The sequence below is a fragment of the Danio aesculapii genome, chromosome 5 (assembly GCF_903798145.1).
Source record: "Danio aesculapii chromosome 5, fDanAes4.1, whole genome shotgun sequence".
Taxonomy (NCBI): domain Eukaryota; kingdom Metazoa; phylum Chordata; class Actinopteri; order Cypriniformes; family Danionidae; genus Danio; species Danio aesculapii.
In genome coordinates this window covers 9,639,313-9,666,045 of record NC_079439.1, presented here as the reverse complement: position 1 = coordinate 9,666,045, position 26,733 = coordinate 9,639,313, and the positions used below count along the sequence as shown (strand labels likewise).

Sequence of the window (26,733 nt, the reverse complement as noted above, 5' to 3'; positions counted from 1 at the left end):
TATACATGGAAAAACTAAAAGACGACTAATCTATTTGGTAAAAGAAACTTGAATTATTAACATTATTAAATGAAATATTAACTGTTTAACTTATTAAAAAAACACACATTTTTGACCAGTTTCTCTGGTTAAAATTAGTTAAATAAGTTAAAAAAAACTGTCCCAAAGAAAGTATCCCAAAAAACGGCCAAATTTCAGAGAAACCTCAAATGATTCTCCAAGTAATTCTTAAAAATGGACATGAAAAACTAAAGACGACTAATCTATTTGGTAAAAGAGACTTAACTAACATTATCAAATTAAATATTAACCGTTTAACTTCCACTCTATTAAAAAACACACATTTTGACCAATTTCTCTGATTAAAATGTGTTAAATAAGTAAAAAAAAAACTGTCCCAAAAACACTGTCCCAAAGAAAGTGTGCCAAAAAAAGGCCAAATTTCAGAAAAACCTCAAATGATTACACAGAGGCAGCAAGAGCGTTTCTCTTTTTTGAGCGGCTCCTCATGAGATGGCTCAAGGGGTGGGGCCTGCTCTTGACTCCGCCCCTCACATTCTGAGTGGGAGGAGTCAGAGGAGATTGACTGCCATTTAGCACAAGAAACTACCATTGTGACCACCACTATAAAAGATCATTAACTAATGTATCTCACTGTATTTCCATTATACAAAACATTTCAATAAACCGAATTATGTTAGTCATTTACTTGAAAACGTCATATTATGGTTGTAAAACATATGGTATCTTCGACTTTTAAAAGATACAGTGGGAACAGAAGTCCAAGTAATTCTTAAAAATGGACATGAAAAACTAAAGACGACTAATCTATTTGGTAAAAGAGACTTAACTAACATTATCAAATTAAATATTAACCGTTTAACTTCCACTCTATTAAAAAACACACATTTTGACCAATTTCTCTGATTAAAATGTGTTAAATAAGTAAAAAAAAAACTGTCCCAAAAACACTGTCCCAAAGAAAGTGTGCCAAAAAAAGGCCAAATTTCAGAAAAACCTCAAATGATTACACAGAGGCAGCAAGAGCGTTTCTCTTTTTTGAGCGGCTCCTCATGAGATGGCTCAAGGGGTGGGGCCTGCTCTTGACTCCGCCCCTCACACACTGAGTGGGAGGAGTCAGATGAAATGGACTGGAGCCCCCCACACACAAGCTCAGCTGCGTTTCCATCAGTAGTGGACACGTCCGTCACTGTCCTCTCCCTTAAAGACATATCATCATCATCCTCGTCGATCAGCACCACATCCGTTTTAATGTCCACCTGAAAGCACGGCACAGTCCGAACATCCTCCGAGCTCTCCAGGTTGCTGGAGTCGATGAAACCCATGAGAGACGACTTGTCCATGTCCAGCGAGGCGTCGATGAGACTGTCCTCAGCCTCGTGCTGCAGATACTGCATCTCTTTCAGACTGTGGAGATTGGAAACGCTCCATTCGTTTGTGCTTTCAATCACACCATTCTCTGTTGGGCTTGTCTTGTTTCCACTATCATCAGTGGTGACTTTTAAAGTCATTTCGGGCTCAAAAATGGACTTCTGTGGGTCCTTGTAAATCTTCCCAGCCTTTTGAGAATTGTTCATCATACACTTTTGTTTCTTCACACAGGTCGTCTTGCTGCCAGAGCCTAGGATAGGGAAAAAGAGGACACATGCTGCAATAAATAAGCTTTCTTACTATTAAATGTTGCTAATGGGGTATATGGGAGACTTTTAATAATAATGGGAGACTTTTATTTTTCAGCCACCCAGCCCCAGGGCTCATACATTGCATATGAGATATCAGCAAAACATTTATTTTGCAGCTTCAGTGAATCTAACAGGATTTTTGTAAAAGTGCATTAGTCAAGCTAAAATAAATGTTTTGATTCAACAATTAACACTTCCCAACATAATGCTGACAACAAACCAGCTGAAGTGTTTTTGAGGGTCAAAGCAATGTTCACGCGCAGCCATTGAGGACCATATAAGCTCTATATTATATGCCCTTTATATAAAATCTATTCACATAATATTCACTATATTAGCATATAACACTCTATATGAACCTCAACCTTGAGTGAGTTTATTTCTTCGGTTTGACACACAAAAGTTATTTTGAAGAAAGCTGAAAAGCTGTGACCTGGCCAGAGTTTATTTTACTATCTTGCATTATGCAAATGAGTTGTAGATCAGTTACAGAAGTGAAACTAGAAAAACTAACAATTAAATAATTTATGCTAAAAGTTCAAGCACAAGTAAAGTTTCAGATAAGTTATATTTTTCATTTATTCATTTCCTTTGGTTTAGTCCCTTTAATCATCAGGGGTCGCCACAGCGGGATGAACTGCCAACTTATCTAGCATATGTTTTACGCCGCAGATGCCCTTCCAGCTGCAACCCGGTACTGGGAAACATCCATACACACTCATTCACACATATACATACACAACGGCCAATTTAGTTTATTCAATTCATCTATAGCGCATGTGTTTGGACTGTGGGGGAAATCGGAGCACCCGGAGGAAACCCACGCCAACACAGGGTGAACATGCAAACTACACACAGAAATGCCAACTGGCCCAGCCGGGACTCGAACCAGTGACCTTCTTGCTGTTAGGCGACAGTGCTAACCACTGAGCCAACGTGTTGCCCTAAGTTAGTTATAAAGTTATAAAATTATAATAATTATATATATATATATAATAATAATTATATATATATATATATATATATATATATATATATATATATATATATATATATATATATATATATATATATATATACATGCATATATACAGTTGAAGTCAGAATTATTAGCCCCCTTTGAATTTTTTTTCTTTTTAAAAATTTTCCCAAATGATGTTTAACAGAGCAAGGAAATTTTCACAGTATGTCTGATGATATTTTTTCTTATTTGTTTTATTTCAGCTAGAATAAAAGCAGTTTTAAATGTTTTATGAACCATTTTAAGGTCAAAATTATTAGCCCCTTAAGCTATATTTCTTTTCAATAGTCTACAGAACAAACCATCATTACACAATAACTTGCCTAATTACCCTAACCTGCCTACTTAACCTAATTAATCTAGTTAAGCCTTTAAATGTCACTTTAAGCTGTATAGAAGTGTCTTGAAGAATATCTAGTCAAATATTATTTACTGTCATCATGACAAAGATAAAATATTTCAGTTAACAGAAATAAGTAACTAAAACTATTATGTTATTAATATTAATGTTATTAATATTATATTTCTATGAAATGTGTTGAAAAATCTTCTCTCGCTTAAACAGAATTTGGGAAAAACACACTTCAACTGTGTATATTATATATTTATAATGCAAGTTATTCCTACGATTCGAAGCTGAATTTTTTGAGATCACTACTCCAGTCTTAAGTGTCACATGAGCACATGAGTGTCACAAAGATTTCTAATATAATAATTAAATGCTATTAAAATATGCATTTTTATGATCAAAACTGAAAACTTTTTTTTTTAAACTAATGTCTATACTCTATGTACTCACACTCAAGTGGGTACAACCTTTAATGAGTTTATTTCACACACACACCCCTCACCCCACCCTACCCTTAAACCCAACCATCACAGAAGACTGTGTGCAGCTTTACTCTCTGAAAAAACTCATTCTGTGTGGTTTATAAGCTTTTTGAGAACAGAGGATGTCAGCAATGTCCTCGTATTTCACCTCCTCTTTGTAATACCTGTGTCATACCCATGTCATTAGACAGATTTGTGTATGATATGTCACACACACACACACACACACACACACACACACACACACACACACACACACACACACACACACACACACACACACACACACACACACACAAACAAACACAAACACAAACACAAACACAAACACAAACACAAACACAAACACACGCACACGCACACGCACACGCACACGCACACGCACACGCACACGCACACACACACACACACACACACACACACAAATATTATTTTGAAGAAAGCTGAAAAGCTGTGACCTGGCCTGAGTTTATTTTACTATGTTGCATTATGCAAATGAGTTGTAGATCGGTTACAGAAGTGAAACTAAAAATACTTGCATTTTACATTAACGTTTCAGACATGTTAGCAAACAACAACCAAAAATGTAATTTGTCATTAAATTAGTTTATGGACCTCCATCTACACTATCATTCAAACGTTTGGGGTTGGTAGGATTTTTGATATGTTTGAAAGAGATCTTTCATGTTCATCAAAGCTGCATTTATTTAATCAAAAACACAGTATAAACAATACTATTGTGAAATATTTTTACAATTTAAAAAATAATATGTTTCTACTGTAATAGATATTTATAATACAAGTTATTCCTATAAAATCAAAGCTGAATTTTTGGCACCATTACTCCAGTTGTCACACGAGACTTCAGAAAGACTTCTCAAGTGGTTACAACCTTTAATAATTTTATTTATTTGTTTTGACACACACACATGCACATGCACTTACTCACACACACTCGCACATGCACACACGCACATAGAAAAAAAAAAAAGTTATTTTGAAGAAAGCTGAAAAGCTGTGACCTGACCTGAGTTTCTTTTGCTATCTTGCATTATGCAAATGATCTAAACAGATCAGTTACAGAAGTGAAACTAGAAATACTAAATATGTTTTTATATAAGTACTTCTCTTTAACAAACCACACAGTCTGAGCTAACATTTCGGATAAGTTACGTTGTAAAGTTTGCAAACAACAACAAAAAATTGAATTTATGATCAAGTGAATTGATTGATCTCCATCTACACTATCATTTCAAAGGTTTGGGGTTTGAAGGATGTCTTTCATGTTTATCAAAGCTGCATTTATTTAATCATAAACACAGTGCTCTCAGAAAATAAAATAGTACAATGTTGAACCAAAGAAGGTACAAACCCTTCACTGGGGCAGTACCTTTTCATGGAACAGAATTATACATTAAGACAAGGAAACTAATTTGTTCCATTGCAGTTTGTACCTATAAGGACATGATTTGTACCATGGGAAACCAAAATGTCCCTTTGGTTTTTAAAACCTGCAGATATAATATTGTACCTTCATCAAACATACCACTACATTGACAAGACACTTAGTACCATAAAATTGTAAAAAAAATGCTTACCAAACATTTAAAATGCCTTAAATGTTTAGTTTATAATGCATAAAGTGTTATGTTTTACCAGTTGCTTTGTATTATTGTAATATAGAACTTAATTAAAGTTTGAGTTTCTTTATATACATGCTTTTAAATGATGGTTCATGTTTTAATATGGAAATTATTCATAAAATCACTTTGCCTTTTCAGTAATATCTATTTTTATATGTATTGTAATAAAGAAGGAGTCGTCCAACACTTATGTACCTTTTTTATGGGAACAATTGTGTACCTTCATTTCAATTGAACCATAAAAGGCACAAAACAGTATCATAAGAGGTCTTTTCTGTACCATATAAGGTGCAAAACTGTTCCTCAAGGAGCATTATTTGTACCACCGTGTACCTTTTGCTGAGAGTGTATAAACAATAATATTGTGAAATATTGCTACAATATAAAAAGATATTTCTACTGTAATATATGCAAGTTATTCTAATGATTCAAAGCTGAATTTTTTGGCATTGTTAAAAAAATGGGCATTTTTACAATCAATACTGAAAACTTTTCATTTTGAAAACCGCTGTAATATTTTATGGGAAACAATTTTTATTTAGGATTCACTGACAAATATAAAGTTCAAAACAACCACATTCATCCATCTAATATCGAACAAAATCGTATGTTTTATATTGTGCGAATGACTGTTTTAAACAATGGTTTACACCACACAGCATTGTTGGTTTACAAAAAAAATAACTAAATCAAACATAATCCTGTTGCACTACTACACTTGATTTTGGTTTTAGTGTAAAAAACAAAAAAACAAACAAGAAAACGTTTAAATTACCGTGTTAAATGAGAATCTGAAATATTTTATGGCATACTTCAATAAATAAAGTTTTAGTAAAACAAAATAAAGAAAAAAGCAAGAAAAAAGCAAGAAAAAAAGCAAATAAAATAAAGTTTTAGTAATCAAAAATGCTTTATTTTGATTATGTTTTTAGATAAAGTAGTCTTACATTTCATATTTTCATAGTATTAATTCCAGTACTTTTACCATAAACCAAACCATTTAGTAGAGGCTGATATTCTGTAAATTATGGGATGTGTTGAAAACAAAATACACCGAGTGTGTTAACTAGCGACATTAGGAGTTAAGATATGTGATCCAAAATATTTCAATTGCTTTTTTTCTTGGTGGGGCAGTTAAATGGGTAATAAAAACACGTAAAACATTATATTTTGGTTCATTTAAAAGAGACGATTTCTACTCACCAGAGTTGTCTTTGGTGACCATGGCTTTCTAACACACCTCTGGTCCAGAAAACAGCTCACATCTGTACCATCAGAAAAAAAAACAGAAATAAGATCTCCACTAAATCCTCAGGATTACAACAGAGGAATTAACCTTTTGCCCTTCGACTACCACACTAATACCTTTTAGCATCAGCAGACACAGCAGCAAATCTCCAGATGCTGCATAAACATCCAATCAGAAAATTACTCAAGCTGAGACATTTAGCGAACAAAAAGCAATAGAAGTGGATGAGAGAATGAAACTAGGAGGTGGGCAGTTTTTTTTTTCCTCCACAAGACATCAAGCCTTTAAAAGCTGCAAAAAATAACTCAGCAATCCCAAGAGACTTCAAGGCATTTTCAGAAGACGAAAGACATTTTATCTGGCGTGGGCCGTCACTCGCAAGAACACAAAAACAGACACATCAAGAGTTCAGTCGCAAAACAACCCCAGCAGCAGCAGCAGCTTCAGAAAATATCCTTACTTCTGCTAGAAATAGAAAAGCTTAAGAGATAATTCTGAACTTACACTTTCATTATTTTCTTCTTTGATCGACGCTGCCTTTCCACTCGCCGCTCTAAACAGACTGATTACACATGACTGCACTTCACACACGACAGAATCAGGCCTTTATAAATTAATCATGTCTATTAGGTTATACTGTATGTGTACAGGGAAATATTCACTACATTACAGTTTTGGACAAGATGTTTGTCTATCTAGTCTAAGAATGAATATATTACATGTAATGCTTTTTTATTGCATACTAAATTGAGTCTTCTGCTTTATCTTTAAAGGCACTTTAAAGGTTCATAAAATGTTGTTTTAGGTTAGATTTAGGTTGTGATGTCGATTGACCAAAATTCAATGTCTAGCCAGCGTCTAAGGACAACGTTATTTTAATGTCCAAGAACAATGTCAAATGACGTTGATATTTGGTTGATTTTAGATTGTGTTGGAAAATCTAACGTCGAGCCAACATCCTAAACCAATGTCATATTGACGTCAAATAGTGACATTTATTCATCAGGTATGGAAACCAAAATCCAACATCTTATAGACGTCATAGTGGTAACGTCCACACAACATCAAGCTGTAACATCATTATCACCAGTTTTGGGCAAGATGTTTGTCTATCTATCTAAGAATGTATATGTCATATTTTTTTCAATCGTATACTAAATTGAGTCACAAATTAAAATATAATCGAATAAAAGCAAAGACCGGGTTAACACAAAATAGATGGTTTTAAATTAGGTTATTTACTAAAGTAAAAATATATTTAACTATAAACTGTTTTTAAAATTATATATTAATTATTATATAAAATTATATACATAATTATACAATTAAAAACTAAACTGTATCACATATAATGTTGTAAAAAAGGTTTCTGACTTTTTTTTCCCATTGCATACTAAATTGAGTCATAAATTAAAACATAATCCGACAAAAGCAAAGACAACCCGGGTAAAAACAAAATAGATTTTTTAAAACTATAATGTCATTTACCAAAGCAAAATATATATTTATTTATAAGCATATATATATATATATATATATATATATATATATATATATATATATATATATATATAGATATATATATATACATATATGGCTGTTTCTAAAATGATGCCTTTAATACATATAATGCTGTAAGAGTAGAGGGAAACATTCACTTCATAACATAAACGATGTTTGTCTATCTAGTCTAAAAATGTATAAATCACAATTTATTTATTTTCTTTCATCGCATACTACATTTAGTCACAAATTAAAACATATTGCAACAAAAGCAAAGACAACCTGGGTAAACACAAAAATAGATTGTTTTAAATTATAATATTATTTACTGAAGCAAAAATATATTTTTAATCATGAACTTATTTAAATTCTATATAAATATGGCTGTTTTTAAAATTATACATTTAAAAACTATACAATATTTGTGTTTGTTAACTGTAATGAATACATAAAAAAGATAAATAAGAATAAAAAATAATTATTAAACAAATTTTCAAATCATCAGTAACTGATCATGAAACTGCATTTAAGAACTATATGATCATTGAATCTGAATAACTAGATTAAAAATATATACATATGTAAATAGTTCTAAATGCAGCCAAATGAAAAAAAAAAAAATTATCTACAAAAACAAGAGCAAGGATACAATTACTAAATTAAAAACTTAATTGTGCTTCTATTAACAAACAACAATCTGTATAATAATCTAATAAAATAAACCAAAATTACCTATATTTCAAATCCAAAAATATAATATAATATAATATAATATAATATAATATAATATAATATAATATAATATAATATAATATAATATAATATAATATAATATAATATAATATAATATAATAGGGCGATCTGCTGTGTAAAAACATGATGGATAAGTTGGCGGTTCATTCCACTGTGGCAACCCCTGATTAATAAAAGGACAAAAAAAAATTATAATATAATATAATATAATATAATATAATATAATATAATATAATATAATATAATTGAGTACACCATTTTGAAAATGAATATTTCTATCAATTTCTCAGTAAATACAGATAATATATGTTGGTGCATTTGAACATAACAGATTTATTAAAAAGATATATTTATTAAAATAATATTTTAGTCACCAAACAGCTTTAGAAGTAGGAAGAAAAATTACAAACTACAAAATTTCAACAATATGTTATAATTTTTTTGATTCTGATTTGGCTTCAGTACTGACTAATCTAATGTATATGCACAAATATAATATTGTATAGCTTCCTATAGAAAATATTACTTTAAATGAGAGATTTGTAAGGGGTTTACTCATATACAGGTATGTTGAGCACTGTAATATAATATAATATAATATAATATAATATAATATAATATAATATAATATAATATAATATATATAATATAATATAATATAATATATATAATATACTATAATATACTATAATATAATATATATAATATAATATAATATAATATAATATAATATAATATAATATAATATATATAATATAATATATAATATAATATAATATAATATAATATATATAATATAATATAATATAATATATATAATATAATATAATATAATATAATATAATATAATATAATATAATATATAATATAATATAATATACTATAATATAATATAATATATATAATATAATATAATATAGTATAATATAATATAATATAATATAATATAATATAATATAATATAATATAATATAATATATATAATATAATATAATATAATATAATATATATAATATACTATAATATACTATAATATAATATATATAATATAATATAATATAATATAATATAATATAATATAATATAATATATAATATAATATATAATATAATATAATATAATATAATATATATAATATAATATAATATAATATAATATAATATAATATATATAATATAATATAATATAATATAATATATATAATATAATATATATAATATATAATATAATATAATATAATATAATATAATATAATATAATATACTATAATATAATATAATATATATAATATAATATAGTATAATATAATATAATATAATATAATATAATATAATATAATATATATAATATAATATATATAATATAATATACTATAATATAATATACTATAATATAATATATAATAATATAATATACTATAATATAATATACTATAATATGATATAATATAATATGATATAATATAATATAATATAATATAACTATATATAGGTTGGGTTGTTCTGAACAGAGCTTTTGTGAGAAACCCCCTTCTCATACACTCCACACACTAATGAATAATACACAAGGAGCACTTACACACGTGTGTATGAACAGGGAAAGACTGAGGAAAGAGGAGAGAAAGTGAAATATTAATGAGAAACAGCCTCCTCCTCCTATGACTCCTCCCTTATTGATACAGACGCTGATTTAAAAGGATTTGACTGCACATGAACAATGCTGGATGTATAAAACAATACTGTCCGAAGCCGTTGAGGATGAAATACAAATAAAAGTAAAGAATAAAACTGCATTTAAAATAGGCAATAGCATGTTATTTTATTCCCTTTATGTCCCCTTTTATCCCTTACAACATTTCCACAAGACTAATTTAGCTCTACACTGCTCTTCAAGCATTAGAAATAAATGGATAATTTTCTTCTGCTTTATCTTTAAAGGCACACAATGTCATAAGACGTTAATATTAGGTTAGATTTAGGTTGTGATGTCAGGTGACCATAATTCAATGTCTGGCCAGCGTCTAAGGACATCAAGATATTTGGTTGATTTTAGATTGTGTTGGAAAGTGACCAAAATCCAACATCGAGCCAACATCCTAAACCAACGTCATATTGACATCAAATACTGACATTTATTCGTCAGGTATGGCGATCAAAATCCAACATCTGATAGATGTCATAGTGGTAATGTCCACACAACGTCAAGCTGTAACATCATTAGACGTTGATAATTGGTTGTTTTTAGGTTGGACGTTTGACATTGATGTCGGCCTGACGTTGGGTTGACGTCAACCCGAGTTTCACTTCCAAACAAAATGCAGCGTCCCCACGGTGTACAACATCTATCTGACGTCATGTTGATGTCCTGTGCCAGCAGGGGGTTCATTCAAAACAAAATATTCTGTCATCATTTACTCACAATTCATTTGTTCCAAACAGAGTTTCTTTCTCATCACAAAAGAAGATATTTTGAAAAATGCTGGAAACTGTTAGCCGTTGACTTCCATAGTATTTGTTGTCTAACTATGGAAATCAATGGTAACCGATTTTCAACATTCTTCAAAATATCTTGTTTTGAACCACTCTGAGAGTGAGCACAAATGGCGGGTTAATTATCATTTTTGAATGAACTAAAGACTTCTGACGCAAATGACCAATGTTATGATTGACTAATCTCTATAGTAATTTATCAAAGCAAGTCAAGTTAGTAAATATTGAACATGAATTAATATGGACAAAACGTGTGGACACAGAAGAAAATGTAATGTTTGTCCTATATCAAGTCTTAATTACTTTCAGAAGGAATTTTAGATTCCCAAAGATCAAGAAGATTCCTGTTCTCCAAAAATAACCCCTATTTAACATTATTAATAATTACATTTCAATTGTCACATTTGATGCTAAGGCTCAAAACTCCAGGCAACTGATTTGTATTTTTTCACTATTTACACATAAATATATGCATAATAGATACTATTATCCAAAATGACTTACTGTATGTTGTTCTGGAGGAATACACTTTTGAATGAGTTTTTGCTTTCACTGGGAATTGAAAATTAAGTCTTTGTCTGGCACTTTATTAAAGCAACACTTCACTTGTTTTGGAAATATGGTCATTTTACAACTCTTCTACAATCAAACAGTTGAGTTTTACCATTTTTTAATCCATTTAGTCAATCTCCGGGTCTGACGGGAGCACTTTTAGCTTAGCTTAGCATAGATCATTGAATCGGATTAGACCATTAGCATCTCACTCAAAAAACTAATTATTACTTCAAAATGAGAGTATAATTCCTAGCAATATCAGCCTAGTAAGTAGCAACTTTTTATTTTCTGCCAGTCTTAGTACACAACGTGACTACAGAATAGTCAAGCTTTAAATAGAAAAATGGGGCAGCACGGTGGTTCAGTGGTCAGCACTGTGACCTCACAGCAAGAAGGTCGCTGGTTTGAGTCCTGGGTGGATCAGTTGGCATTTCTGTGTGGAGTTTGCATGTTCTCCCAGTGTTGGCGTGGGTTTCCTCCGATTGCTCTGGTTTCCCCCACAGTCCAAAGATATGCGGTATAGGTGAATTGGATGAACTAAATTGGCCATAGTGTATGAGTGTGTGTGTGTAAATCTGAGAGTATATGGGTGTTTCCCACTACTGGGTAGCGGCCCGAATAGTCAGGGGTTCATTTCATGTGGCGACCCCTGATAAATCCGAGACTAATCCGAATTAATTAATGAATAAATGAATTAATTAATATGGACAAAACGTGTGGACAAAGAAGGAAATGTAATGTTTTGAATGTTTTTCTATATTAAATCTTAACTCCCTTTTTCCAAAAGATCAAGAAGACTCCTGTTCTCCAAAATAAGCCACATTTAATGTTATTATTACATTTCAAATACTGTCACATTTGATGCTAAGGCTCAAAACACCACACAACTGGGGGTTTAATTTTAACATACTGTATATTGTACTGAAGGAACTCATTTTTATCTGTTTTTGCTTTCACTGGAAATTGAACCCACAACCTTTGCGTTGACTATTTGTGCTCCAGGTTGGCTTCACACCATTAAGGAAATATGGTCATTTTACAACTCTTCTAGAGTTAAATAAGTTAAACAGTTTTTAAGTTATTTAAGTTTTTAAGTTTTAAGTTGAGTTTTACCATTTTTTAATCCATTTAGTCAATCTCCGGGTCTGACGGGAGCACTTTTAGCTTAGCTTAGCATAGATCATTGAATCGGATTAGACCATTAGCATCTCACTCAAAAAACTAATTATTACGCCAGAATGTGAGTATAATTCCTAGCAATATCAGCCTAGTAAGCAGCAACTTTTTATTTTCTGCCAGTCTTAGTAAACAATGTGACTACAGAATAGTCAAGCTTTAAATAGGAAAATTATCAAAACTGGGGCAGCACGGTGGCTCAGTGGTTAGCACTGTCGCCTCACAGCAAAAAGGTCGCTGGTTTTTGTCCTGGGTGGATCAGTTGGCATTTCTGTGTGGAGTTTGCATGTTCTCCCAGTGTTGGCGTGGGCTTCCTCCGAGTGCTCTGGTTTCCCCCACAGTCCAAAGATATGAGGTATAGGTGAACTGGATGAACTAAATTGGCCGTAGTGTATGAGTGTGTGTGTAAATCTGAGAGTATATGGGTGTTTCCCACTACTGGGTAGCGGCCCGAATAGTCAGGGGTTCATTTCATGTGGCAACCCCTGATAAATCCGAGACTAATCCGAATTAATTAATGAATAAATGAAATAAATGAAAATGAACTGTCACGTTTGATGCTAAGGCTCAAAACACAGCACAACTGGGGGTTTAATTTTAATATACTGTATATTGTACTGAAGGAACTCATTTTTATCTGTTTTTGCTTTCACTGGAAATTGAAACCTTTGCGTTGACTATTTGTGCTCCAGGTTGGCTTCACACCATTAAGGAAATATGGTCATTTTACAACTCTTCTAGAGTTAAACAGTTGAGTTTTACCATTTTTTAATCTATTTAGTCAATCTCCAGGTCTGACGGGAGCACTTAGCTTAGCTTAGCATAGATCATTGAATCGGATTAGACCATTAGCATCTCACTCAAAAAACTAAATTATTACGCTAGAATGAGAGTATAATTCCTGGCAATATCAGCCTAGTAAGCAGCAACTTTTTCATGGTGGCTTAGTGTTTAGCACTGTCGCCTCACAGCAAGAAGGTCGCTGGTTTGAGTCCTGGGTAGATCAGTTGGCATTTCTGTGTGGAGTTTGCATGTTCTCCAGTGTTGGCGTGGGTTTCCTCCGAGTGCTCTGGTTTCCCCCACAGTCCAAAGATATGCGGTATAGGTGAATTGGACTAACTAAATTGGCTGTAGTGTATGAATGTGTGTGTGTGTGTGTGTGTGTGTGTGTGTGTGTGGGAATACAAGAGTGTATGGGTGTTCCCCAGTACTGGGTTACTGTTGAAAGGGCATCCGCTGCATAAAACATTTGCCGGAATAGTTGGCGGTTTATTCCGCTGTGGCGATCTCTGATAAAATCAAAGACTAAGCCAAAAGAAAATGAATGAATGAATTTTTTTTTTCATTTTTACATATTTGAGTACAATGCTAATGGTCTAATCCGATTCATTAATTTATGCAGAGCTAAGCTAAAAGCGCTAAAATGGTAAAACTCAAATGTTTAACTCCAGATGACTTGTAAAATGAGCCTAGCTCCAAAACAAGCGGAGTTCCTTTAAGTGTTGAGCATCTTTTCTGTAAAGTCTGTAAAATCACCCTCATTCGGCCTTCTCACTGATCTGTCGTTTTATCTGTCCCGAGATGAAAAGGGTCCCAGTTCTCTGCTCCTCCATTGAAAACGATGCTGTGGTTTCAGAAGTGTTTTCACTGACTCTGATGTTGACTGTCCTCGGGAAGCACACAGGCTGTTTGTAACAGACGGACACAGTTAGAGGAGCTCTCACCACTTCAACTCCTACAGGTAGAGAGAGAAAATAATATTAGAAATTCTATTCATATGCATTACTTTTTCATACATTTTCACAAAATATACTTAATAATATAAACCATTTCAATGTGGTCATGTCATTGGCCCATGAACATTTTCTGCTTGTTGTCAAACTATTTTATAACTGTAACAAGAAGCAATTCAATCATAACGTAATATTAAAACAGCTATCATAACATTATTTATCAACATGTGGCTCTTTTTGGAAGCTATGGTAATTAAAAATGTAAAACAGGAAACACGTTGGGACCATTGTTAACGTTTACATCCGTTAAAATTGTCTATAATAACAATATACATAATCATACATACAAAATAATCTAACTGATAATTATAAGTGTGTCTGTGTTTGATAATTTATTAGAAACTATTATCATTCATTATTTAACATTTTTATTTTATATTTTTATTACACATTGTTAACAAATATATAATATTACAATATTTATAAACACATATAACAATTCTATTCTATTAACATCATGGATTATTATTGCATTACTATATCTGCATAACATACAATTTAATTTTGTTTTAATGTACAAAGTTATATGTGTTGACATAAAAATAAAATATTTAATTAATATGAAAGACCGATACACTAAGAATATTTGTACATTATACAGATGTAATAATTCATAATAATGTAACATTATATGCTCTAATAATAATAATAATAATAATAATAGGGAAAAGGATCAGAAATGTAAAAAACTGTATTGGGACCATGGAAGACTAACAGAAAACGTCTTGCACAAAATAAATTCAGGCACTTTCAAGGGCCTGTGTCTATGTAAGTTTATTTTTATTTATTTATTTTTATTTATAATTTTTTTAGGTGTTTTACATCTTTATTATGATAGGACAGTAGAGATTTCAGACAGGAAAGCATGGGGAGCAGAGAGAGGGGAAGGATCGGCAAAGGACCCAAAGACGGGAATCGAACTCGGGTCGCCGCGAGCACGTCAGTGCCATATGTCAGCGCACAGTACCACTAGGCTATTGGCGCTGACGAAGATTTATTCATTTTTTTTTTTTTTACTTTCAAGGGCTTTGGAAATAATGCTGCTTCTTCAGATTTACTCGTACCATTCTGCTGCTAGTGTGAATTACCCATCAAACATTTCTGACCTTTGTGCTTCACTATCTCCGCTATGCACCTGGCGAACATCCACAGCGGGTGAGCATCAGGGGACCAAAATTCAATGTCTAGCCAGCGTCTAAGGACAACGCTATTTTGACGTCCAATAATAACGTCAAATGACGTTGATATTTTGCTGATTTTAGATTGCGTTGGAAAGTGACCAAAACGTCAAGCCAACATCTTAAACCAACTTCATATTGATATCAAATACTGACATTTATACATCATGTATGGCAACCAAAATCCAACGTCTGATAGATGTCATAGTGGTAACATCCACACAACATCAAGCTGTAACATCATTAGACGTTGATATTTGGTTGATTTTAGGTTGGACGTCTGACATTGACGTTCGGTTCTGATATCAATCCGATTTTCATTTCCAAACAAAATGCAGCATCCCCACGTTGTATAACATCTATCTGACGTCATGTTGATGTCCTGTGCCAGCATGGGGTTCATTCAAAATGAAATATCCTGTCATCATTTACTCACACTTCATTTGTTCCAAACAGTTTCTTTCTCATCACAAAAGAAGATATTTTGAAAAATGCTGGATCAGAAATGTAAAAGAACTGGATTGGGCCCATGGAAGACTATCAGAAAACCTCTTGCACAAAATAAATTCAGGCACTTTCAAGGGCCTGTGTCTATGTATGTTTATTTTTTAAAACTTTCAAGGCTTTTGGAAATATTGCTGCTTCATCAGATTTACTCGTGCCGTTCTGCTGTTGGTGTGAATTACCCTTCAAACATTTCTGACCTTTGTGGTTCACTATCTCTGCTATGCACCTGGCGAAAATCCACAGCGGGTGAGTAGTGGGAAGGGTTAAATTTAAGTCGTGACGTCAGGTGACCAAAATTCAATGTCTAGCCAGCGTCTAAGGACAATGCTATTTTGACGTCCAATAATAACGTCAAATGACGTTGATATTTTGCTGATTTTAGATTGTGTTGGAAACTGACCAAAATGTCAAGCCAACGTCTTAAACCAACTTCATATTGATATCAAATACTGACATTTATTCGTTAGGAAAGGTAACCAAAATCCAACGTCTGATAGATGTCATAGTGGTAACATCCACACAACATCAAGCTGTAACATCATTAGACGTTGATATTTGGTTGATTTTAGGTTGGACGTCTGACGCTGGGTTTTGATGTCAATCCGATTTTCATTTCCAAACAAAATGCAAAGACCCCACGAAGTAAAACTTCTATCTGACATCATGTTGATGTTCTGTGCCAGCAGGGGGTTCATTCAAAATGAAATATCCTGTCATCATTTACTCACACTTCATTTGTTACAAACCGAGTTTCTTGCTCCTCACAAAAAAAAGATTTCGTGAAAAATGCTGGATCAGAAATGTAAAAAACTGGATTGGGCCCATGCATGGAAGACTAAGAGAAAACGTCTTGCACAAAATAAATTCAAGCACTTTCAAGGGCCTGTGTCTATGTATGTTTATTTTTTTTAAACTTTCAAGGGCTTTGGAAATATTGTTTCTTCTTCAGATTTACTCGTGCCGTTCTGCTGCTAGTGTGAATTACCCTTCAAACATTTCTGACCTTTGTGCTTCTCCATCTCTGCCATGCACCTGGCGAACATCCACAGCGGGTGAGCAGTGGGACAGATAAACCTCCACCAACCAAACACATCATCAAACAACCAGGCACATCTCACAGCGCTGGACCATGAAACAGCCAGACTGAGACACCTCTCTGAAGCAGGATCTGGAAAAGAAAAATTTCAGGACTTTGTTCATCGCATCTATCACTAAAGTGTGAAATTTGAACAGGATTTTTTCTAATGCTATTGTTGAAGAGATTTGAACAGTTTTATTTGTTTTGATCATTTAAGAGTCACTCATATGTGATGTAGAACACAAGGGGGCCTCAGCGAGCTCTGTGGGGGGTGGGGGGTGGCTGTCATATTTAAAAAAAAATTTCATCAGTGGACAATTAGGAGAACCATCATGTTGCCTTACTTGATTTTGTCCTCTGGCTAACCAAAAAAATTAGGGCTGTGCGATTAATCGAAATCAAATCGCAATTCGAAACGATACGATTAGCTAAAAATCGCAAGCGGCTCTGATATGAAATATATTTGTATTATTTAATTTCTCCTGCCCAGAGCAAATGCTTGCCTGCCGTCTGTGTCTGATAGTCTGACTAGCCAATTGAGTGGGCACAATTGAGTGATGAGTGTGTTGCTAAAATGTCAACTGAAAGTGTTGCCAGCGACACTCACTGCATTTTAGCAGTAAGAAGACGATACAGATTAGAGCTGAAGCTTGACTACAATTAAAATCGCAAATCAAATGAAATCGCAATATGTATTAAAAAAATAAAAAACTGACAAATTTGTCATTTGTCTTCCACAAAAAAGACAAGAGTCTCACTGATTCACCTTCAGCAGCTAATACTGATGACTCAAGCATACTGAACGCAGGTAAGGTCGCAGCGCTAGCAATACTGGAAACACGAAATGCAGGAAAAACCAAGATGTGTATTATCAAGTGTATTATCTGCAACAAAGTTCTCGCTGACGAATGCATGAGGTTGTCCAAATTAATATGACATTTTCAGAGGACTCCCCAATATCGCGACAAGCCTAGAGCGTTTTTTGAGTGCAAGGCAAAAACAATTGACACACAACCAAAACAAGATGAGGTACGTCAAAGATACTGACAAGAAACTTTAAAAAAATTCGCAACTAATTGGCAACTTAATATAGGGCCAATTTAAAAGCCAAAGGCTTTAGTTTTTCAGGTGAAAATGACCTACTGATGTTTTGCTTTTACATTTTGCATTAAGCTATTATTTGTGCATAAACATATCTACACTGTGTAATAGGCTACATTATCATATGCATTTGTTTATACAGTATGACAAAACATGTCTTTTTGAAGGTCCATACTGACTCGAAAGGCAGATACTGATAAGATCAGGGCCTGGTGTGTGGACTTTGGGGGTTTTACGATGTGGTCACATGTTGATTGGTCAGTTTGAATGTCTCAGCATTTGGGCTTTAGTCACATGGTCAAGAAAGGTACAAAATATGTGGTAAAACGCTGCTCTGCCTCTTTTCCTGGCCTGTCTTTCCTGGTCTGCCTTCCTGCTCTGCTCCTCTCCTTCTCTGGAGTCTATCTTCTCTGACTCTACTGCAATCAGGCTAACTTCTGGGCCTGCTCTCTTAGTCTCTCTCTCCCTCCCCCTGTGTCTCTTCTTCTACCTCTGGTAACTTTAATTTTACATTTAAGCTGGGTATATTTATATCATATGTTTTATCATTTCATATTTTATCATTTTATGCAGTTATTTTGTAACTAATTCAGTTGTAACCATAGGGAATTATTGTCATTAAATCACTTCATTTTCAAATATTTGTAAATTACTTTTGATTTAACATCAACACTTAACTGCTCCATATTGCAATTCAATACAATCACATAATATCAACGCTCTCCCACATTTTAAGCTATTAATGCTGCCCTTATTTCTGTTTTTGGTATAAGATTGCAGAAGAATGGTTTGACTAGAATGTACAGTTTTTTTACCATCCATACTGATAACTTTGTCATTCGGCAGAACTACAGTTCGAACCGCTGTGGTTTAAAACACATTCTTACAACTGTAAAACCCAATAAGTTAAGGTAACTCAAACCATTTGAGGAAACCGATTGCAACAAACGATTTAAGTTTAAAAGTTAATCCAAATGAGTACAGTGAACTTAATCCATTTAAGTAAAAGCAATTTGAGCACAGTAAAACCCAATAAATGAAGAGAACTCAAACCAACTGAGTACTGTTAAACCCAATAAGTTAAGGCAACTCAAACTGTTTAAGGAAACCGACTGCAACAAGGCATTTGAGTTAAAAAAAACTAAGCTATTTAAGTACTGTGATCTTGCTCCATTTAAGTTGAAGTAATGAGGTACTTAATTAACTCATTATCTTCGACACTGAGTTCAAAACTCTTTTCAAATAAGTAGAATTAACTACCAGTAAATTTTGAGTTTACTACACTCATTTCATTTGATAAAGTTGACTGTTGGGTTTTACAGTGTAGATATAGTAATAAACATACTGTTTGTTTGAAAACAACACTTTTTGTTGTCCTTGCTGCAAACTTATATAAGTGATAATATCATTAAATGTTGAGGGGGGCCTTACAATATTTTCCGGGGGAAAAGGGGGTCTCAGGCAAAAAAAGGTTGGGAACCACTGATGTAGAAGGCTTTATAATAGTTAGTTGATAAACACTTTCTCTCAGTGTTCCCTTTATATAAATTATAGAGACCAAAGATTAAAAAAATAATGATTAAAAAGTAATAACGAAGAGGTTTTTGTGTCAATTTTCGCAGCAAAAGAACACAAGAAATGATGCAAATATTGCCACAAATTTTGAGAAAAGTGGCCACAAAACCAGCCATTTTATGCTGCAACAGTCACAATTTTAGGCTAAATACAGGCGAGACGAATTGAGCACCAAGCAGACAAAAAATAGCCACAAAGTATTTTAACAGCTTCAGCCTGGTGAATGCTTTTGAGTGCTGATTGACAAGTAAAAAGATAAATAAAAGAGCTGGGAAAAATAGCCTAACCATAACAACAGGCAAATCACCAGAAACAATTAAAAAAAAAGAGTCAGAATTATGGTATTATGTCTTCATAAATGAAAAGTAAAAATTAAAATGACAAATACAAATTCTAGATATTCCATAACTTTCATGATTACATTCCCTGACTTTCAAAAGCCTGGAATAGACCTTTTAAAACTCCATGATCTTCCAGGATTTCCATGAACTATGGGAACCCTGCAGTGCATCCCTCACCATGTGTGATGTTTAAGTCAGGCTGAGCTTCAGGTGTGTGTGTGTTTCTAGGAGACAGCAGAGTCAGTGTGCTGCTCCATACGGGCCGCTGATGCCTGGATGCTCTTAAAGTCAGATCCACCTCCACTCCTGAACTCGCAGTCCTGTAGTCAAGCACTAAGGCCTGCAGGGAAAACGGCCCTTTCTTCAGCTCATCCACAGCCTCAGTCAGACTCACAGTCTCAGAGACAACCAGCAGACCTGCACACAGCAGCAATGGAGCTCAGTGGGGAACAGCACTATTTTAATAGGTATTACTAAAGCATTGATAGAACTTAAAAATAAACAATTAAATAAATGTTAAAGAGATAGTTCATCCAAAAAGGAAAATTCTGTCATCATTTACACTTCACTTGTTCTTAAACTGTTTGAACTTTGAAAGATATTTAGCAAAATGTTGAAAACTAACTTCCAAAGTATGTTCCTTCTAGCACGGATGATGGTTACCAGTTTACAGCATTATTCAAAATATCTTCTTTTGTGTTCAACAGACAAAAAGAGAGGTTTGGAACCACTTAAAAGTGACTATATTTTATTTTTGGGTGAACTATAAAAGGTTAAAAGTAATATGTTAAACTATGTACCTGGGAATTTACTCTGCAGAAATACCAAAAAATGATGCATATCTCCTTAACACTCTACTAATAACTAGCAAAAGGGCAATAACAAAGATATGGCTCAAGGAAGATCCTCCATCTGTAGGCGAATGGTGTGATATTGTTTCAGAATCAGAATCAGAATCAGTTTTATTGCCAAGTGTGCTTCACACACACAAGGAATTTGTTTTGGCTACAGAAGCTTCCAGTGTACATAAAGTGACAACACAAAATAAATATAAAAAAATTATTAAAAAAATAACATTAAACAGATGCGGTTAGTAAAGAAACCTGGATGTTGAGTTGTATGTACAGATTGTTATAAATTGTTATAAATATACAGGTTATATACAGGTTAAAGAGGTGTATGACATGGAAGTACTGACATTTTCCTTGAGACAACAAGCCTATAAAATGTCTGCATACTGCGGTAAATGGTTGAGAAGAAACGTATTGTTTTAATTTGATTATGGTGCTTTTACTTTATCTTTGGAGGCTGTTGATCTTTGATAAGTAACCCTCAACAAAATTTTATAAAAGCAACATTTTATCATCAATAAATACGAATGTAAATAAGATTGTGTTCGGTGACCTTTGACACTTGTATTGTATGTTGTTGTTCTGTTTGTTTTGTTCTGAACTCTTTTGAAAAAGGAAAAATAAATAAACAAATATATATATATATATATATATATATATATATATATATATATATATATATATATATAAATAATAAAAAAGTAAAATGTTGTTTCTTTCTTTTAAAATTAATTGATTAAAACAAATTGATTACAATTAAAAAAACAATATGTAAAATTAAACTAAAATTAACATTTTCTTGTTTAAAGGTTTAGGACTTTTTTTGAGATTTTAACAGATGTGTGTGTGTTGAGCATCAATTAAGACGACATTAGCATCTGTCAGCTTTGATTGTGCTGGAAACTGAATAATTTTGAGCTTTTGTCAGCTAATTTCATCTTCCGGGTTTAAAATCATTATTGAGGCGGGATCAAAATCGGCGACGTAGCGCGAATCTGCCTGTACAGTGATGATGTGTCGGTTTCTCATTTTTATTCACAGCCGAGTTTTCTTATCCTATGAGAAGACCCTGCTTCTGAAATATTCATGAGACCATGTGCTTCCTGAAGGCAAGGAAAGTATTTAGCCGTTCATGAAGGGTTGTTTGTGTTTGTTTCCATGAGCCACGGGGATTGTTGAATGTTTTTTTCCTGCAATGCTGTCAGAGCCGATACAGAAAATCTGTTTGTGTGTGTTGTGTGGTGAGAGAGCTGTACGAGAATTGGAGAATGGCAAACTTTGTCTTTTATCAGTGGAGTTCGTTACTATTTAGACACATCACCCATATCCGTGATGCCGTGTTCGCCTATGTTTAAAATCCTCCAGATTACCGGTAGAGTTAATGGTTGGAAAAGACATGGAAAGAGACTTGCTGTCCTGCTATCCACTGTGTCTGCATTCAGACCCGGGAATTGAGGAGGAGAGAAGTCCTCCTCATTTATAGTGTTTACATGATTATCTTTATAATGAAAACAAACTGTGGTTTCGTGTATTTGAAATTACGAATAACAAATGTAGCAAGACATTAAATTACTGTTTATTTCTTCGCATTTTAACTTTGTAAACTATAAAATCATGGGTCTCCTAACAGTTTGTGTTATTTTGTGCACCAACTGACAGTTATTCGCCCCCCTCTTTTTCCCCTGCTCTGCCAGCCATGCCCACTCCTCCCTCTACTCGCAGTGCTCCACGCCCACCATGGAGAATATTTTGAAAAAATCTAAGATAGACTTTAATTGAAAGATGGGGGTTTCATTACCCTTTAAAAAAAAAAGAGTTTAGATTAATTTTAAACAAAAATTCTCAAATTTTGAGACTCAGGGCGTACTAACACTATGTACAGTTGCCTTGAACCGTGCTGAAGCATGCTTGTCAGCCCTCCACCCCCCTCCCCCTACCCCCCGGCAGCCTGCTCTCACATTGCACCTGAGCCTGAGCACTCTTCTGTCATCAATGACGTGCTGGTTAGTTTAACAAAAGAGAAGCGCTCTCGCTTAGCACAATGGAGATTTCTTTAGTTTTATCATTTTAGTAGTTTGGGATGCGGTAACACAGTCAAATAATTCGCGGAACAGATCCACCACTTCTGATGCTCATAAACAATCATAAAAGACCTCGTGCAGCAGGTATTAGGAGATTTGCTGAAGGTGCAGCTGACGTGCAGCGAGGGGTTTGCGTTTAATAATCTATGACAGTCTGCGTTCATTGAACAGTAAGATTAAATCCATATCAAATGGTCCCTTAAAAGTCACATCTCGTCTTCAGTTTCGGGCTCAGGCGCGCTTTACACTCATACTACAAGCGTACTACGCCAAAACCCAAGTGAAACGCGCTCTGGCATACCTCTTTCAATTGGGCCAGTGCCGGCCAACTAAACCATGCCTGAGCTCAATTAAGAGCACTCACACTTCTCAAATGAATCGGGAAACGCGCCTAGGCACGGTTCGGATAGTATAGTGTGAGTGCGGCCCAAGTCAAAAAAACCCATATACAAATTAACAAATAAAAATGCAAATAAATAAATAAGAGAGTGAGTTAAATCTTATTTACAATTGGGAAAATTTATTCAAATCCATTAAATCCAAGTAATCCATCTGTTGTGTAAAAATATTTCCTTTGTAATATTTGATCTGGATTCTATAATGTTATCAGACAAGCCACTACAATGTGTGATTTTGACTGGTCAGTCATTTTATGATTAAATATTCAATGATTCACATTTTTTCTAATTATTTTGGTTACTGCACATTTTATTTGACTTGTACACTGATTAATTTACCGCCACATTTTATTTGATTATTTTAATGTAACTAATGTTAGAACTCATTTAAAATATAATAAATAAAAACTAACTGAAAATCACAAGTTTAGTTTGATATACTGTATATTGTATGTGGGCATGTATATTATAGCATTTACATATTTTAATTCTTTTGTTGCTTTGATTACTTCTATTCTCCTTGTAAGTAAGTAGCTTTGGATAAATCACTAAATGTAAATATTAATGTAATCTTATCTGATTTTTTTACAACTTTGGTTTGATCGTAATGGGCCTGACTCTAAATGAAGACAGAAAATGCTTTCAGTGTCTGACTCTTGTGCTAAAAAAAGGCAGAAGTTCTTACCAGAAGGGCTCAGTAGGAATCTGTCTGAGCACACAATCATGGTGATCAGCCTTTTGAAGAGAAACTCAGGGAAACACAAGGGAAGATCTCTGAAGACACTGTCAGGATAATCCCAGCCATAACCGGAAACACTGCAGAATCTCCTCAAAGAGACGCCGTCATACCTGTGGATGATCACAAAACAGTTACAGGTCTGTTTAGACGACTGATATATTTAATCTGTATGTGATTATATATAGTCATCATTATCTTAATTTATACAGTTCTGTCTGGTTCTCAAATCTGACCGGCTGATAGCCGTGAGATATTAATGTAATATTAGCACTCGTACAGCCTCTTCAATCTTGTGTATTACGCCGCCCACACGAGTGGCAAGCAGAGGACTACAGTATGAAAAATATTGCAGCTGTTGGACAACATAAGGTACTTTTGAGGCTTTTTAGGTGAGAATGTAGTTGTTTAGATTGCAACTATGCAGTTTATTTATAAGGATAGTGCAATTTTAAAATATTCATAATTTCGAAAATTCAGCACGTTGGCGGCCATCAGCCTGTCATTCTGAGCAGAGCAAAGAGGGTTGACGTTCTGCCACAAGATGGGGACAGTGGCTAATGGGGACCCTAGGGATACCTTGGTAGTGGCTAATGGGGACCCTGATAAATAAATAAATAAATAAATAAATAAATAAATATATACTGTATATTATCTTTTATGTTGTTGTATATTGAAATCTTTATTAAATTTTATTTTAAAAGTTTTATATTAAAAGACATCATCCCTTAAAATAATTAAGATAAAAAGAATATATATAGAGCAAGGGATTAGAGCAATATTATTTGTTATTTAATTAAAATACATTCATTTGAGAAACCACATAGAAACAATAACATTATTATTATTATTATTATTATTATTATTATATATTATGGTGCATTATTTCATTCTTATTATTTAATACTATTACTACTTTTATTTATTACAATTTTTCTAAATTGATATAACAACAACAATTACTATTGAATTTCAATAATAAATGTAATTTTAGGTATGAAACTTGAGACTATGAGACTTTTTTTTAAAGACCAAGTGGAGTACCAGAAGGGAAATTTTAATGACTACATTAATTTCAATATTAATTCATTTAATAATTATTAATTTCATACATTTCACTATAGATCTTGTTCTTTTTGTTATTGTATATTGAATTCTTTATTGAGATTTACAAAATGTTTATATTAAAAGACATTAATTAAATTAATTTAAAACAGATAAAAAAAAGTTGGAGGTATTTTACATAATGCAGAAGTGTGCGGTGGAAAACACTATAAATTTAAGATATAATGTGTAACACTTAATAGATTTTGAAATAAATACCTTTAAAATAACATACATACAATAATACATAAATGGTTATACTGAATGCACTTAAACTGAACTGGCATTAGCACAGACTTCAATCAGTAACAAACATTAAGTTAAACTATTGATGCAAAGTGGGTTTTATATATTTACACATTAGTTCAGTGGCAACTTGTGACGTGCTCCTTATATTGTTTACCATAGTACTTTGAGTATTTAAGTCTGAAATCACATGCAAGTATGACTTGAAAACACTATTTATTTGACTGTGAACAATGTTACACTTTTGATAGTCATTGGCTGCTAATATCATTTTACTATTTATTATTTGCAAATGATACTTTACTGAAATTATAAAAAATAAAAGTGAAAATCCAAAATGTGGGAATATAAATATAACTTTACCTCAATGACAAACTCACCTGCAATTAATCACAGTAAAAACAAGTTCGTCGTTTGTTTCTTTGTCTTTTCTCATTTGTCCTCGTTTTTTTCGGAGAGACTGATAAATGTATCTGGTCATGAGGTAAAGACAGCCTGGCAGGTGTGTTTGGGATTCAAATACAGTTTGGGTTTTAAATATAGTGTGAGAAGAGTAAAACACTGAGTGAAAGAGGTAAACCACGGATACACCTGACGCCACAGCGATTAGCGTGCTAACACGACCCATATTCCAGCTCGACATTATTAATCGACATAAAAACATAAACGTAACAAGAAAAATACTATTATGATGTGTTCAAAGTTCTGCACGCTTCTTCTCTGTTGATGTTTTTATCCCGAATTTAAAAGAGAGCACAGCGCTTTATCACCCTCTAGTGTCTGGGAATGACAACCGCAAAGACCATAGCGGGGACTCCAGT

The 26,733-nt window shown here is 33.1% G+C and overlaps 1 protein-coding gene across 2 annotated transcripts; it reads right to left on the bottom strand.

The window, feature by feature from the left end:
* Positions 1-362: 362 nt before the first annotated feature.
* On the bottom strand, positions 363-26,640 carry si:ch211-12e13.1 (uncharacterized). Of its 2 annotated transcripts, XR_008837814.1 has the most exons (7): positions 26,293-26,640; positions 24,512-24,675; positions 20,674-20,913; positions 17,405-17,569; positions 14,460-14,658; positions 6,402-6,463; positions 363-1,642 (listed from the first exon to the last, which is right to left on the bottom strand). XR_008837814.1 is itself a non-coding variant. In XM_056457348.1 (5 exons), exons 1-5 carry the CDS (start codon positions 26,574-26,576, stop codon positions 14,462-14,464), a joined length of 1,050 nt encoding a protein of 349 aa, XP_056313323.1. In that variant the 5' UTR covers positions 26,577-26,640; the 3' UTR covers positions 12,551-14,461. The 2 variants fall into 2 exon arrangements, 1 of the variants encoding a protein (XP_056313323.1); XM_056457348.1 differs by lacking the exons at positions 363-1,642; positions 6,402-6,463 and having other exon boundaries at positions 12,551-14,658.
* Between the last annotated feature and the right edge of the window lie 93 nt (positions 26,641-26,733).